Genomic DNA, 17,642 nt, shown 5'->3' on the forward strand with positions numbered 1-17,642 from the left:
GTAGCAGCACTCTGGTTAGAAAATTCACAAATAATTGTCTATTTACAATCCTTCAATCACAGCAGGACTAATAGTCCATTACCAGTAGGTGAAATATTGGGTGGTTGATCAGACAAGGTCTTGGTTTACTGTTGAGAGCTTGTAAATCATTCAGAGCTGTCTTCCTTGTCCAATGACTGCCACATGGTTTTTTAGAGCGTGTGGAGCATTTTTGCAATGTTTATCAATCAAAAATGAAAGTTTCTTTTGCTATATTCTTAGGAAGATAAATATTATCAATGACTCACATGTCCAAATGCCTCCTGAACAGTTCAGAGGAAGGACATCGATGATTGTGTAAGCATGAGTTCAAGGTAGAAAAAGAGCAGTTTTTGACATAGGTCAAGTACATATTTGCTTTGTCAAGTTCTTACTAGTGTTCATTGTCAGTCAAAATGTCTGAAAATGCCGTAAAAATTCACACAGAAAACTGCATGCAAGCTGCAGAGCACATGATGTATATTTTGAACGTGATTCCTTCTGACATTTTGCTGTGTAATGCCTGTAACAAGGAATGACACTGAAGATGGCATGGTGGTTTGGGAAGCCTCCCTACACAGTGGCAGAAGGGCAGGAGGACAGAGTGTGGCTACATCAGTCTTTCCTGGGTGACATGTCACAGGACTGGCTGAGTTCTCCCTGTATCTCACCACTCCCTCCGACTGACAGCAGGCAGAGGAGAGAAGATGGCAGAATCATCTGTCTTTCCCCTGCAGGCAGTGACAGAGACAAACTGGTCCACAGGAAGAGGAGGATGCACACAGTTGCTCTATTGGTGCTGATATTGGATTGATATGCCAAGCGTGCTTTTGGAATAGGCAGAAAGACAGCAGGACAAATTGTTCCGATGTGATTCTTCTGTTTTCGTGGCTATAAGGTATAGGAAAGTGTTTCATCAAATATCTTTTCTGTCCTTCTAAGTCCAGATGTAATATGAATGAAGCAGCATCTTTTTATCATTATCTGATAATGGTTCAAGAAAAATAGTAATTCAATGTATTTCTAAGACAAAGATCTTTTGAAATGAAACAGTAGCCATAATTGCTACCTCCAACTAATTGCTGCCTTTTTTTGCTCTATCATTTGTATTCTTCCTCTCGAGTTGACTTCAGTCTGCCATTTGTATCAAAAGCAAACAGCCTGAGCAGGAGAACTCTCTCTTGAGTTTATTCGGCCATTTTTGACCCCACATCATGTGATGAAAAATTGGAGAAATCGATACATGTCCCCAGTACCCTTAGCCTGGGTGCCAGACCCACAGCACACTAGGTTCAAAGTTCTCCAGTATGCACACTGGATCATGTGAGTCTAGTGTGCTGTGGGTCTGGCACCCAGGCTACAGTACAGTATCCTGTGAACTCTCTCAGTACCTGTCTTCTCTGCATGACTGGGTCAGCTAGGGGCTCTGACCTGTCAAAACTGGATCTGTGCATCCCAAATTCTCTTTCCCTTTCCAGGCACACCGATCTGAAAGGGGACACTCCTGATTGGCGGGGACCTTCTTATAAGTGGACCAGATTAAGTGGTATGCAGCATGGTGAACTTTTGACCCAGTAGAACACCAGGGCCTGGGGGAAGAGTTTGTATCATCTCTCAGGTGACAAACTCCCTGCTGAGACAGCTTGGAAACCCTCAGGGGGTTCTCACCTTCTCTCCTGGTGCATCTTGGGATACCAGCAGCTCTGAGTCATCAGATCCTGCCAGTAACCTTCAGGAAGATCTCCCTTCTTGAAACTAAAAACCACCCCAAAACATTTCTTCCCCTTCCCCCAGAACTGTCAACCTAGCGGGCTGGAGAGTTAAGACTAACAAACAGAGAGATGGGCAAGGTTGTCTTGAGGGTCAAATAAACATCCCATCATGGCTACTTGCTGAACTTTTCACCTCCCAGGAGTTACACAACCTCTGGTACTAATGGTGATAATGACAGGCCCCACATCCATTCTGACACCTTATGACAGCACACATATTGTCTGGCAGTTATCATGGCATCTCAGGAAGCCCTGATTTTCACCAAGATGGCTGCTGCAGTGATTGCGATCAGTTTAGTTCAAGACACTGAACTTTTCACCCTGTAACTTGACCAGGGTGCTTGGCCCCCCTCCCGCTGGGGTGACATCTCACAGCCAGATGGTTGCCATGCCAGACCTAGTTGGCAGCTCAGAGTCAACCTATAAATAAATCAAAATTTTACGGGCCTTCATTATACTGACATATTTACCGATGTTTTGGGAAGGGTTGTTGCATGTAGCTCTTAGAATTTATTGAATGTTTATCTGGTGTGTGTTATCAGCAAGGTTCAAATAACACCTTACCCCACAAAAAATGGGCAAATATTGGATATGTAAAGCAGCATCACCTGTTGGTGTTTCCGGTGCGAAATCAAAAGGACTGCAATCAAAGAGTGCCGTTTTTCATCACGCAGTCAAAGAATCCAAAATGCCGCGGTCTAGCCTTTCATTAGTTCTTCTTGTCCCCCAATCTGGTGAAACATTGCGACTGCCAGGGGTGACAAACATGCGAGCGATATGACATTTTTCTGACATTTTCCGGAATGGTGGCGGCGCGATACATCAATGACACTGTACTGCCCCCTGCAGCATCTCCGCTGAGAAGTTTGTCAGCAACTTTGTCACCCATTACCAATAAGGCACCGTCAGTGACACATCGGCTCCCCAGATATACATCCAAAACACACAGGATTGATAGAGATGCCTCTGATGTAACCTTGGCGTCTGTCGCTTTGAAATATCACCGCAGCGTAAAAATGTTCAGACCTGTCGCTTGGAAGTGCGTGATGTATACAGTCTCCCCTTATAACAGCAGGGTGTGTGGACACATGCCTCCCAGAGTAGGGGAATTCTAAAAATGCCCCTTACAGTTTGGCCCATGTGGTGGTGTAACACTACCTTCCTTCCCCTGCCAACTGCTCTTGGACAACCAAATCACCGCTTCAATCCACATCCAGAATGTCCAGGGGAACTTACCATGGAACATTCCTGGCTTCCTCAGTGTTGTGCATTAAATACATCTCCCCTTGCTCACACTACACTCGAGCAGTGGGATGGGAGCCAAAAGGGAAAACAATCACTTGGCCCTTTGTTCTTGACCTTCACAGTAATCTAACAGAGCACAGACCACCTGCAAGCAAAATGGCAACTACCGAACTATAACATCAAAGTCACCCTGAGATCCAACCACGCAGCTTTCCAGAAGTGCGATTTCCAAAATGTGCTATGGCAGATTTGCAGGTGGCTGTACTGAACTGAACTGTTTAAAAATAGCGTGCGGAAATGACTGCTAACTTTACCTGTAACTAAAAACACTTGTATTACTATTACAGCCCACTTTGACCATGTTAACAGAACAAGTCAACAGCTAAATGTGTTTCTAGTGTCCAAGCAATTCGCTCCTTTCTACTGCCATTCAAACTGCAGTGAAATTCTACCATTTCGCTCCCTTTCGTAGGTGATTGGCTGCAAGGTCAACGAACAATTTTACATAAAGTGTTGCACTTGCTTTTACACTAGCGCGAGGTTGTATCAGTTACAGTGAAAATGTCACATCAGCCCACCCAGACTCCTGATGTCACCTTCCTTTAATGGCTCATTTTTCCACCAAATCCTTTGCCCTCACTTACTCAAGCTGTCACTGTCACATGACAAAATATCACTGTCACTCACAGAGATTTATGGAAAAACCTTTAATGTCTGGGAAAGATGATATTTTTGATGCCTGGTGGTGTTGTTTGTGAGTGTGAGGTTGGTACTTCACTTGAGTATCCCAGTAGACTGAGTAAAAAGGCACACATGCGGATTAGGTGCAGCAGACTGCAGAGATTGTGTACCTGATACAGTCACAAGATCAGGCTGTGTGATGGGCCCACCAAGCCCTGTGGGCAGACACCTTGTCAGGCGCCCTGACAGCCAGCAGTACCACATGTCACCTTGCCGGTTGTTCACATCAATATTCTGAAATCCCAGGGTGAGTAGGGCTTCCCCAATGTCAATCAAAACTTGCCTTTCTCTTGTCTCCCCCTGCCTATCCTTGGTGATTATGTCATCAGCGGCCTGATCACGTTTGGCGGCGGTCCTGACATTGTCACTCAGCCGGGACCCCTGCGAGGTTGTTAACCTTCACTGACATGTTAGGAAAATGTAATTATCAACCTACAACACTCACACTGCTACACAGGGCGTAGCACCCTCAGCCTTTAGTTCAATGCTTCATTAAAAATTTACATTTACCCTTCCCGCTAGCATTGAATCCCTGGTAGACCCCATACGTGATCGGGTTCATAAAGGGACTGATATACCGGTTATGTTTATTAAAAGATTGGAGTTAATTTGCAAGCATGGAATGAAATGAATTTTGTGATGCCCTACCATCCACGTACAGGGGCATGATCTCTCTCGCAGACCTACCCACAGTACTCGTAAACTTTACATACCCGTAAGATTATGTAATTGGTTATTTTGTGGTCAGTTTATGGGTCTACAATCTATGTGCACCACATGGATAGCAGTGGCCTTGACAATGTACGTACATTATCACAGCTTCAAATATAGTACATTGTGCGAATACACAAATGTCATGCTATTTAAAGTCAAACATTGAGTATGAATGTTTTAAATCTTAATATTCATGATACCACTGAAACTGGTTATGTAAAGGCTCCATGACTTGAACTAAATATGGAACCATTTTTCTCCTATGTTACTGAAGCCTTCGACAGAAAGTCCTTTAAATCAGCCAAATTGGGCATCAGTAATGATGTGGGTAATGAAGCAGCATGAAAAATTCTGCCCCATTATTTTTGCATATTCCCAGTGGTGAAATCCTGCAGTAGATCTGACAACTGAACCAACCCCATTGCCTTGGTTCCATTTCATAAAGAATGTTGGCCTGTAATTTGCAAGACTGATCTAGAAAGTTTATGTTTTAAGATAAAAATGACTCAAGAATCAAAAGTTCCTTCTCCTATAATCTGCATCTTTTTCCCATTTTCATTCACCAAGAATCCTTTAGTAGGAATCATTCCTAATTTGTTCCTTTGCCAAACGATATAAAATATATTCCAGGACCAATAAATGAAAATGGGAATGTATATCTTCTCCCGAATGAAATTTTCAAAATCTGATAGATTGAATCATGCCCTATGAATGATGGTTTAGGTGTTGTGAAGTCTGATAAAATTTCACCACAGTTCCCTCATCTCTGCAAACAACCATCTCTTACCTCCCTGGGGTGGCTATGATGCTCATTAGAAGCCACAGAATCTTCATTAGGAATCCTAAGACAAATGTATTCCTCCGGACTCCTTCCTACATCAGGGGTTTTCACAGCTTCTGAAGGAACATTTGCAGAGATCAAGAAGGATTACCAACACAAACCCTTCCTGCCATTCTGAGGGGCAACCACTATTCATACTGATCATCTAATATTTCACCAGTGCAGTGTCAGTACAGCTAGCAACGGCCTGTACAAGAAAGTGTTCAGAGTAAAAATTCATCTGAAGAAATCTTCTTGTTTCCTTGAAATGTGCAAACGAAAAGGACATGAAACATACCTCGAAAAGGCTGGAAGTGCTGCACTTTAAATCTTTAAAATTGCCTTTTTTTTCAATGTGGAGGATATATGTATCTTGTGGGGAAATTATCAATGTGTAGAATATATGTAAACTGGTAGAGAAACAGATGAAAATTTCTTATCTTTCTGTTTCATAAGATCACCATGATATTTGTGACGCTGGTAAAGGAGCGCCACTTGTCCCTGTAAGGTTCAGGGGCTGGCCGTACCCTTTGTAAGACAAACCCCTTCAGCCAAGATAAACAAACCCATTTCCTCCAAGGACAGTCTGTGTTGGGATAAACCATAACCATGTCCAACAATGGGAGCAAAGTCATCAAAACATACACCTTCAACAACATGGCTCAAGACGCCCCATTGTCTACGGCACATTTCTGCCTGTTCCGCCATGCAGTTTAACTCCCGTTGAACTGTATTGTCAGGCAAATGCATGTAAACAGAACTGGTCAAACGGCATGTTTTTCCCTGGGCACAGTCGGATGCGAAATGTTGTGCTTTGCAAGGCAGATCGCGTTTTCTGCCGTCCGCAAGAATCCAGCCAGGGACTGGTTCGAATCTGCGATATTTTTACCGGAAATCTTTCCATCAAGCCTTGTCCACAGACGTTTTTTGGAGGCGCCAGGTTTTGGTGTTTATCTGCAGTGATATCTCCCTGCAGGAAGCAATCCCAGCTCACTTTGTGCCTCAGTACAGGCCTGAACTCTACATGACCCTGCCCAGGCTGAAACCCGATACAGCTGGGGGCAAATAGTTTGGGTAGAGTGTTACCATCTTTCAGAAATTGGACGAAAATCGATCCCTTCTGGCAAACAAGTCACATCAAGGCCTGCACCAACATCATACAGCTGGTGTCCCGAATAAAACTGAACCCGACAACTTCTCATCTTCATTATAAAATCCATACCTTACAAAGCCCTATTACACAAAGGTGGCGAAAATAGCCGCCTCAATATTTACTCTTACTGCCAGGCGCTTCACATGTCAATCTGAGGGTGACCGTGATGGTAAGGGGACAATTTAACTCCTCTTTTGACAAAGGGTTCAAATTCTGCGCTGCCAGTAGCGTGGAAAGGTGGATAGCCCATGTGAATCAATTATTTACAGAATCTGCTATGATCTTGGAGATGTCAGCCAAAGACAGATAAGACTGCGTGAGAATATGGGCAGTAAAAGTGACGCATGGAAGGCCCGTGTTCTGGAATAACTACAAACCAAAATCTCTAACCTCTCCATCAAAATGTTACATACCATAAACCACAAATAGTGAAAACAACAGAATTGACAGGTTATTCTATAATACCTTGTCTTGTAGTGGCACTGGAGTTTTACAAACCGAATACTAATACTAGTAAACCGATTGTATATGTCGTATCCATACGGATCCAAAGAAGTAGATGTTTTCTAGTCCAGAATGAAGCTCCTGTCCTACCTGCATTCTTTCTTAAGTTGCTACTTCCTTTTCTAGGATGCTACAAAAACAAACAAGGCCAGGGCAAGAATGTTGTTTTTGATGAAAGTTGGGGCAGAAGGGCCAAGTGGATTTTCTTCTATATCCAACGCCAGGTGGAGGTTTAGACAAAAATCCCCGGGATTTCGTACGGGTAAAATCAGGATTACGAACACAGTACATATCTCACCCAGATTAATCCAGCAATCTGTTTAAAACAAAAAATATAAATGTGGCTGACTATACATTTACTGCCTCTGGCGAGAAAGTGTGGGGCAACCCTAAACAGTGTTCATTCCTTTGAATTAATTGTAAACTTATACAGTTCCATTGCCTGAATATGCAGATTAAAGGTCCATTTCTTAGATTATGTAACTTTTCCCTATTAATTACCTTCCAGGCAAGAACCAGCTTACAAAGACGTGTAAATAACAGTTCTTTTTCATTATTTCAACTTCAATATACATTTTGTGTATTGCTAAGATTAAGTAAGAATGCTCATAAATTTTTCAGTTGCAAAGTCTTATACACTACATCAAGTACAGCCATGTGTCAAAATGTTCACTGGATATTTTTGATGTAATTAGAAGGCCTGTGATCATTATCTGTTATTAAAATCTTGTTTGACTTCCGACCAGACTTTATGTTGGATGTTATGTGCAGACAACGCTCCACACAGGAAAGCTGTTATGTACCAGTGCCCCACCTACACAACTTCCCCTGAGGACACACACAGTTCTGAAAGACAAAGTCAATTTTGTGCCATGCTGGCAAACAGATCCGAAACACTCGGTGGCGTAACCCTGTTCACTCTAATAACGGAACACATTAATACTGCACGTTGCCTATGACACCGAAGTTCAACTCAATAACTTCGCTGGGAGCAGAGCAGATATGGCCGACCCTCGCTGTAATTGCACCGGTGATATGATTTTCACGACATTTCATAACCAGCAAGGAAACATACAAAAATGTAGACCTTTACATAACCAAATTTTTATAATTTCAGTATCAATGATTTTTCCGGCTTCTGTACAGTATTGAATCTAAAATGCTGTTAGTGGTACCGTGGTTTTGCATCATATAGCCAACTCTGTGATAATATTTTCATATTTAAAAAAAACAACACTTAGATTTCTATTATGCAAAATTGAACATGACCTCCAGCTAAATAACAGAATAATACATGTGTATAAAGCGAAAGGCACTCATCCTGAATTCAGTCCCTATTACATAGTCTTTATCAAACCTTTGTACTTTGCACTCTAAATAATTTGAATTTTTCAACGTATTTTTTTTCACACTCTTCTGCTGGTGAAAAAATTCAGGTCTACATCTTGAATCAGGTAAAAGGCTCTTCTCATGCAGGAATTCTGGAGCGGGAGGGAAAAAGCGATAAGGTACTCTGTGCCAGCAGCCACCTGGTTCCCTGGGGGCAGGCTGTCCGACATGATGGATGGATGCCTGAAAAACTCCTGCACCAAACCCCAGGCGTAATTAGCATGGAGTACCAGCTCAGATAGGATGTATGTTCTCTCACTGTACCAGCCGCACGGCTCGATCTGACCGCTGCTTTTCTGAAACGTCGGGCACGAATATCCCAGCGCAGGAAAATAACAAGTTTGATGCCGTTTTTTTCCTTCAGTAGGTTAAGCAAATTTGGGGAGACTCGGCGGGACGTTCTTGAAGCGTGGCTTCAGCACACATCCTGGTGGGGTGTGGGATATCCAGAGGGCTCTCCTGTTCACAACTACGGCTGCAAAAAATGCCGGTATTCTGGGGGAAATTTACGCCCAACATAGCAAGGTTTGACAGTTGGTGACCGAACAGCAAATGCATTACAACAGCGAAATTTCATCCGCCACCAGTTGAGCTAAATTTCTGTGAATGCTACCATCTTCTCCATTTTACCCAGTCCCTTATTTTGTATGTAGAAAGAAAATGCCTAAGGGCCAGCTTTTCAGGTACTAACTGTTACAACCGTACAATGAATGAGCCACACAGTTTCCTGGTACCATAGAATCAAAAATGCCGGCAGGCAAAATAGTACAAGCTTCAACATTTGTCTATCGTGTTTCCATGGCCTACAAGTCCTTGTGCTTTACCCAAAAAATTCTATACACGACTGACATACAAAATGCAGAAATTATACAGTCCATCAAGGAGGATTTTGTTCTATCAAGGTTTCAAACATGACTAAAACATCAAGCAGTCACAATGGAAATGTTCTGATCAATGCTGGCGGCCGCCACCATATTGAATTCACCACTGCATCAGAAATGACCCGTACATGATTCCAGTGGATACACACATTCGCTGTATTTATAGTTTCATACTGATGTTTCGTACAAAGCTGGTGATGTTTCACAAATTACATACATCCCACTACAACTTACACATAATAAAATGGAGATACATGTTAGGGAAAGATATGAGTCATTTTCCTTGTTTTGTCTGGGATGGGCTAATAGACATAGCAATTTGCCAATAGCAGAGATATCACAGGGTTGGGATAGGTTATAGCACTGTCTGGCCATTAATTGACCAGTAGAGTACACTAGGGGAATAATAAAGATGTCTGAAGGAATCAATTCTCTCATGTCTAAAGATGTTATGGTCAAGCTCATTAAGTATACAGATCACACAGCTACTATCTACTCTCTGTGCAGTGTATAGGTTCTACAGCATGGCACAATTTTTACAAATACAAGCTAAACCACAGATGTCTTTTCCTTTCTCTGGAATAAATGCATATGAAATGGTTGAACATGACAAAGGATGTCACACAGCCTTGAGAACAGCTAATACCTTTCAGCGCGACAATTATCCACACAAAATTCTGCCCTCCAATGCCAAACCGTGGCAGAAAATCAGCTCAAAGCTGGCCATCCCCTTGTAGAGGCTTTCACACATCTACGATAAACAGAGGGAAGGGGAATCACACCTAGGTGACAATTGCCTTAACCACACCCTCCCGCTGTGATGTTGTAATTCATATTCCCAGCCACCATTGACAGATTTTTCCCACACTAGTACATGTATTTCTTACACAGGATTGTTATCTGTCTAGCATGTAACTGACATGTGGACAGAGATTAAATCTTCCTTTTCTAGCCTGGGTTACATTTGTCAAATATTTGCCATATTCTACACTGTAGAGCTATTTACCTGCTTAGTTTTAACTGTTTTTGTGACAATTTTTTTCTCCAGATGTATCTGTCATGGTTCAATGTCACAGCAGAATTATTCAAATATTTTTAAACAAAAAAAGTCCCCCCCCCCAAACACAGCATTAATTTCTTCCAGGCTTGTTTGAATGTCATGTAGTGATTCAGTTTTTGTAGGTAGGTTAAGCATTTTGTTATGCCATATGATTCCTATGTAGAACAAGGCCAGTGAGCATTTTCAAATCATCAATATTGTCAGGACAATGCTTACCAAATCAGTTTTTTTTTTAGATTTAGGTATGAGATAACTGGATCACTATTTTGCTTTGTTCTGTTTTGTCAGCACTGTCCATATTCACTAATTCATGCCACGGACCCAACAATCTCTGTGACTGATATGTGAATTTTGATAGTAGAACCAGAAGAATGTTGTTGTTTCTTCTATACATACACACACACACACATACAGCAGACACACGTAGTTATCAAGTATTCAGTGGCGTGATCGCTGTCTAATTATGCATGAAAACCAAACTGTCCAGGATTACTCTGAGCTGGAATAAATCTACCTTGGCAACTGAAATGGAGTCTAAATGAACTGGTCTGCACCATTCATACCCATTACCTATCACACACTGACACCTCTAATGTCTTCTGGATGGCTTATTTGCCCATTCATTCCCAAATTTTGATTCGCCCCTATGAAACATTATTGATAGGCTGTCCACATAAAGATATTGAAGTAAAATATGCCTGTATCTGATTCAGCATAACCTGGCCTGTACGTACATGACCATTTATATTTTCACACATTGTAACTTAGCTTTGGACAAGCAAAGTCAGCACGGCTAAGCTTAGTTCATGTACGGCATAATAACAGCATGTGTGGCGTGGCATTTTCTGGGTAGTCTTTCAGTAATTGGTAAAAGGGTTCACCGAGAGTGCAGCAGTCCCCTTAAGCAATGCATCCAATATCCCCAAATTGAATGGACTCATCCTTTTGAGTGGGCCGCTATTATCTGGATAGGAGGAAGGCACCCCCTTGTCAATCATATGCGCTGCTTCTATCCCAGGAACAGGGGAGGCCACATCAAGACTACCAGGTGATGAAATTCTGCCGACCCCTGTCAACATCTCAGGCTGCACCCTGGCTGAAAGATCCTGTGCTTTGGTATGCTGGAGACTTGGCCACAACCTCACCACGTAGCCCTGATCACAGACAAGCCTGACCGGTTATTTAAGCGGTATTTCTTACCCACTGGTACCAGCATATCATATGGACATGGTACTCCTACCAAGATCACGTCCGGGAATTTCGCTGACTTCTCTTCTTTTGGTATTCCACTCACAGTTCTTTTTACCAACGCCACGTTTCTGTATCTTAAAACCTGCCTTCTCTTGTTTTGGGAATACCACAACAGCGCAGTTGTTTTAAGTACAAACAAACCAGCAATCCAGCTAACGACGTAATTACTTTCACCCGTAAAAATGAAACAACAGAAAGGACAAAGTGTTAAAACCACTCACATGCTGCAGCACATGTCATGCTATGACCCAAACGCCAACCTTGTTGTAATTATCCAATAACCACAGGATTTGTTCATAGAAACAAATACATGGCAATGACACAACCAGCCTTAAACATGACCGTCAATGCTTTACAGTTGACCAACTGACTTTGCCATTGGCTTGTTGAATACCATGGACAGGAAGGTATGACCCTGTCAATCAGAACAGTGGTTAGTCTTTCTTTAACTGGCCAGGGATGACAGTTTGGTCACCAGAACTGCCAAACAATGTCAGGGTACATATGAACCTCCCAGTTGTCACCTTCCTTCAAAAACCTTGACTGTACAAGGCTGGTTCAGGGATTAACAAAACGAATGTCAAGTACAGTCTGGCTCCATACAATGCTAAAAATCTTAAACATGTTAGTCTAGAAAGAACATTAGTGTATAGGAAATTTGGGGGTACAAATAGTAATAGTATAACATGGCATCCTTGTGTACTAAATGCTGAAAATCAATGCAATGATCACAACATTAGAAATAATGACACCACAGTTTAACTTCTAAGTATACATAAAATGTGTTTGACAGGAAATAAGTATGTCATAATCATGAACAGTCTTGATTGCTCAATGAAAGGGAAATGTCCCAGCCAATATCTTCTCATGAATGGAAAAGTGATTTTTAACTGGGTAGAAATGACAACATGTAAGTAATGTTTCGCAATGGATAAGAACAAATAGAAACTAATAGGAAACATTGCTTACTTTAGGAATAAAAACAATGTAATATCAACATACTTTAGACAACCAGAAAATCCATATCACTTTCCCTTTCATTGTAAGAATCTAGCAATCAACTGCACAAAGGTAACATAAGGAGCGGCATTGCTGAGTCATTTTGGGACCAGAGTTCACATGTGATCAAGTGCTCACATCAAAGAAAATAACATCATTGAACTTCAAAGATTCATAAAAACTCTTCTCCACATAAAACGAATGGGAGTAGACGAAGGGTTCAAAAGGTGCCAATACTACTCCTGCTTGACCAGTATTTTACGATAGGCTCGCGCGGCCTTCACCCAAATACTTAAGTGATAATATTTCATTTTATGGGCCATATTTGTCTGGACAAAATAGATCTTAATTGCCAAGCACGGGTTTTAAAACACATCTCGATTATCCCACAGTAAATCAGGGTAGACAATGACTGGTTAGGAGCGATGGACGGACGCGCTTGTTGTGGAAACTGATTGTGGTTTGAATCCGAGAAAAACTGGACGAAGATTTTTTTGACACGATCATTAGGCCAGAGGGCGGAAAATTGGCGTCAGTCGGCCGTCAGTTTCGAAAATTTATGTCGATTGCTGGTGTCAGCGGACATTTTTTCAGCGGTAATTATTCATCATTCTTCACATTTCTAGCGTCTGCCGACAAAATAGATAGATGGCCCGGCGGAGCGCCCCGTGCATTGGCCGGCCTGGAATTGGAGGGAAAGTTTGGAACCTGCGACTGGGTCTGGGTACGGCGATCGCGCTGGGCATGGGCAGGACAGGACGGGAGTCCCGGGTTCGAATCCCAAGAACAACAACAAAGCGTGTAACACTCAAATACTTTGGTAAACGTCCTACACATAAAATAAACAAGAGAAAGGGAGAAGAAAACTTACCGGTCTTCTCTTTGATTTCGCAGAGAACGCTGAAGAGTGCAGGCTTCATTCTGTGACAGTTCAGCGTGTGCTTCCTGAGAAAGAAAGAAAAAACAAGACGACTAAGATAATCGGGATCGGAGAACTTGCAAAAACACAACAAAGCAAAATATCAACAAATCACAATAAGAGAGAGAAAGAACTTCTACAAGAAAGAGATAGTCTGCTACAAGAAATTTGCGAGGAAAACTTTGACATTTTTTACTCGGGCAACCTTGCTTGCGCCTCGTCCAAACTCTGGTCGGTGATAGTCATGATTTGCTGCAGGATGTCGCCGATGTCCTGCTTCCTCCCCTCCCCCTCGGGTTGTTGTTGCCCGTCCGGTGGGGGCCTGTTGTCGCCCATCCCTTGCATGTGAGGCGGCATCCCCCCGGGGTGTTGGCCCAGAGTCGTGCCGGTCTGAGGCATCGCGCTAGCCACGGACGCTACCGGGTGCTGGTACCTCTGATCCTCCATGTTGGATAGAGCTCCGCGCTTCGAAAAAAATTCACGAAATTCCTCGCTACCCGCCACGATCCTTGTCGGTTTGTCCTCGGGTTTCAAACGACGTTGGTCCGCGAGGACTTACTACGGGACTCGGCGCCGTTCAGCCGTGCAGTAAAACCCCGATGCACCGCCACAAATGGAGTGTTTTTATTCGGAGTTTGACGGACAGCTCGCCGGGGACGGAGGCAGGGTTGATCGTCGCACGGTCCAGCCCGAGCTGCCACTCAACCTCGCACGGGTCACAGAGCTGCACGCTAGCCACGCCCAGCACGATGATTGACAGCTCTAATACGTGGGCCAATATTTCACGTTTGTGAGAAAATGATACAGCCTTTTCTTCAAAGGACACCAGAAATCATCTGCATTCGGATAAAGAGAGCAGTAAAAACCCACTGTATTGTAACTTAGTGGCATAAATAGCTTCAAAAGACTAGATTTTGATGTCTGATATGCAAATCGCCATGGCGCTCGATAGCGTAGGGTCAAAATTCTGACCGCTGATTGGCTCAATTTCAGACAGCTGACAAGTTTACTCAATGACGTCATTTGATATTACGACGTCCAGCTTCGAAGCGGTAAAACAGAGACCCTCTAAGAAGATAGCCTGGTGCTTGATTAATGGCCTTCAACAAATACAAAATCTCACCGTTTCAAATTCTAGGCAGAGCATATGCAGTTAGACGAGTAAGTTGAACCTGAGATTTTTCCAAAACGAAAGACAATATTCAGGTTACGTATTTAGCACTAATGTGTGAAGAGGCAGACGTGGACACAATGGCACAATAAACGATATTCATCATCATATCGATATTTATCAAATTAAATCAACTAATCGATAATTTTATGGGTCATGATAAAATTGTGAAAACATAGTATCAACGGGATCAATCTATAACGTCATACTCAATATTGTAGTCACTATTAAAGTGTAGTGGGGCCACGTGAATAATCTTGTTTTCTTTCCATTTTCATTATGATATCCAACCAGCCTATCATCTATGATTATCAATATTTCATCATTTTAGATATTTCAACGAAACTGGGTTTTTTTTCGGAGGCAGCGAGTATTTTAATACGTATTTCCCGCTACGGAAACTCTCTTTTATAATATGTTTTGATCTCACTAGATGAGCTTTTTGAGAGTTCAAATTGACTTTAATCAAAATTGTTTTGTAACCACTGATGTCTGCCATGACATTTCATGGCCACTTTTCATTGAAATGTCTGTTTCAATACCTGACACCGATTCCCGTGCTTCAGAAACTGCACGGGCCTACTAGTATCTAATCATCACGCTGAGAAAAGTGTGACCATAGGGGTCTTGTGGTCACCTAGGGGGCGTCGCTGTATGGGTGAGAAAAAGGACAGGCCCGACCGTCTGTCAGCTTGAGTGAAATACAGGGTGTGGGATTTGCCCGCCCAGAACTGTCATCGGGACACGCGCGGCCAAATTCAAAATTCTACCTTTCCGAATGCACGTGCGGTAGCCCAGGAGCATCTGAAAAATTATAAAGAAGGCCACTTGGTTTTGTACAGCCTTCTTCTTTCACTGCAAGCGCCCGCCTGTGTGAGAGGCCCAGCGAGGGTATTTTTGGCCAATTTAAAGTAACTCACAACACACTGACCGTACATGCACGTATAGCAAATCCGATATAACCTCCTTGGGCAAGATATAATATGAAGTGACATTATGAAGAGAGAAAATACAATTGGGAATCATTCAAGTGTCTTTTGAGACTATCTTTATACGTGTACATCTATTTGATTCCGATTTATCTTCGACTTGAAAGTTTATTGAAACAGTCTGAGTCCATCGCAAACTTCACAGGTTTACATACGCAGTACGCACGCACTACAATTTACAGGATGCACGTTATATTTAAAGGAAACTGGATGCCACTACATAGAATATCATTAAAGAACGAAGAGAAGGGATTATTATTACACACAGTCTTATTCCACTCAGCTCAGTGCAATGTTACGTATATCTGTCAATTGATCAATGCAATACTGATTTTTTTCGCTAGAGGGCCCTGCAGAGAGTACCGGTCTATCGACTGCATGCTTTGACATTTTGAGAGAACATCATCAACGTCACCACTATGCAAAGAACGGAAAACAAGAAATAAATCAACTTTAACATTATCAGCCACTCCCGTACAAGTACTAGAGTCGCATATTTTTAAGTAGAACATATTTAGAACAAAGGTTCTGACTATAAATTTACATTTCAGCCATAAAATGTGTTAATAGGAGGTATCCTTAGTGAACAGCATTTTGTTTTGGGACTTTCTCACGGTCATGGAAATGTGATGATTACAATTAGCATAATCTATTCTATATATGTTTTTTTCTACTCAAATTACATTCATACACTTATGTGCAAAATTCTATGGCAAGGTTTGTCCCAACATTTTATCAGCAATTATGCAATGCACTCTACATTAACATAATATATGCATATTGATGTTAACCTTTATCTAAATTACACATGTATGAAATGCCCATCATTCACCAATAAGGATTGGTAGGATTTTGCATTAATTATGCAAATTAGGTGTTTATTGCAAGTTATCTGTTTATTTTCCACTTGTCATAGATAACATACATTGTACATGCATTTTCTTAATATGTTAAATCCTTACGAAACCTAGTTGAGTTATAGCCATAAAATATTCAAAGAGTGATAACTATTAGGTTGCCCATCCTTCGTGCATAAAATGTCTCTTGTGTTGACTGTGGTAAAGTTCTGTCTCATTTGTTGAAGATGATTTTCTCCAGTCCCAGTAACGGTGCTTCCACTGCCACAGACACCAGGAAGGCCACACCGTAGGATAGAGTCAAGTGTCCCAAGTAGAAATAGATCTGAGAAAGTAACAAGGGCATTTTAAGTCATCGAGACATTATCATGAGACAAGAGACGAAACTTTGCTCCAAGGCTTGTTCTTAGTGTGATAGTGGTGCATGGTCAGTTTAAGTCGAGGTACTAGTGAAGCAATAAAAACACGTAACTAGAAAGGTAGAAATGCATTATGTTTACATTCAAATGGCCCAGCTTAACAAACTACTGCTTTGTTCTTTATTCTTACTCAAACACATTCATATATATGGTGACGATGCAGACCCTAATGAAGTGTGAAGTTCTACATGGCACTAATGCAACATTATGTAACCTAACACCAGTTACCATGGTGAGAGATGTCTGGTCCTGGTCATTGATTTTATACTATAGTGTTTGGAAAGAAGAAACTAAGCAAAAACAATATATTTTCTTTCGGTAAACATAAATGCTTGTCTATTTGTCATTCATGTATATGTACGTACTAGTAATTGTCTTTACAGAAGTGTACATCAACGTACCATAGTGAACGTGGAGTAGTGGACCGGTGTGACGGAGATCTCGCACCCCCTGATTTTGCACCCCCCCGGGGCGAGATCACTAGCGATCTCGAACCCCCCGGGGCGAAATCGCTAGCGATCTCGCACCCCCCAAGCTAGTGTTTTCGCACCCCCCAAACTAGTGTTTTCGCACCCCCCGGTGATCTCGCACCCCCCCGCCAAACATTTTGAAAATTGTTCTGTCTGCCCGGTATATAGTTGAAACTGCATTTTAGTGTGATAAAACCATACTTTAATGTTGTAATCGAGAGGAACGTACCCTTGCAGTCAAAAGAACATGAAAGGTAAACAAAAATGGAT

At 42.1% G+C, this 17,642-nt stretch overlaps 1 protein-coding gene and 1 pseudogene across 5 annotated transcripts in view; both read right to left on the reverse strand.

Moving 5' to 3' along the window:
* The window catches only part of LOC109482458 (pre-B-cell leukemia transcription factor 1-like), a 58,420-nt gene extending 44,087 nt beyond the window's left edge, over window positions 1-14,333 (reverse strand). Inside the window, exons 1-2 of one of the 5 annotated variants that reach the window (XM_019785172.1) lie at window positions 13,672-14,333; window positions 13,419-13,492 (exon numbers count right to left, since the gene is read on the reverse strand). In XM_019785172.1, coding sequence (XP_019640731.1) covers window positions 13,419-13,492; window positions 13,672-13,913 — 316 coding nt within the window. In that variant the 5' untranslated portion in view covers window positions 13,914-14,333. Of the gene's footprint in view, window positions 1-13,418; window positions 13,493-13,662 lie in introns of all 5 variants that reach the window. The other 4 variants (XM_019785171.1, XM_019785170.1, XM_019785168.1 and 1 more) reach the window with 4 other exon arrangements.
* A 2,006-nt stretch (window positions 14,334-16,339) lies between these two features.
* Window positions 16,340-17,642, reverse strand: part of LOC109482495 — a 13,440-nt pseudogene continuing 12,137 nt past the window's right edge.

The sequence above is a fragment of the Branchiostoma belcheri genome, unplaced genomic scaffold (genome assembly GCF_001625305.1).
Source record: "Branchiostoma belcheri isolate BF01 breed outbred unplaced genomic scaffold, Haploidv18h27 scaffold6, whole genome shotgun sequence".
Classification (NCBI taxonomy): Eukaryota; Metazoa; Chordata; class Leptocardii; order Amphioxiformes; family Branchiostomatidae; genus Branchiostoma; species Branchiostoma belcheri.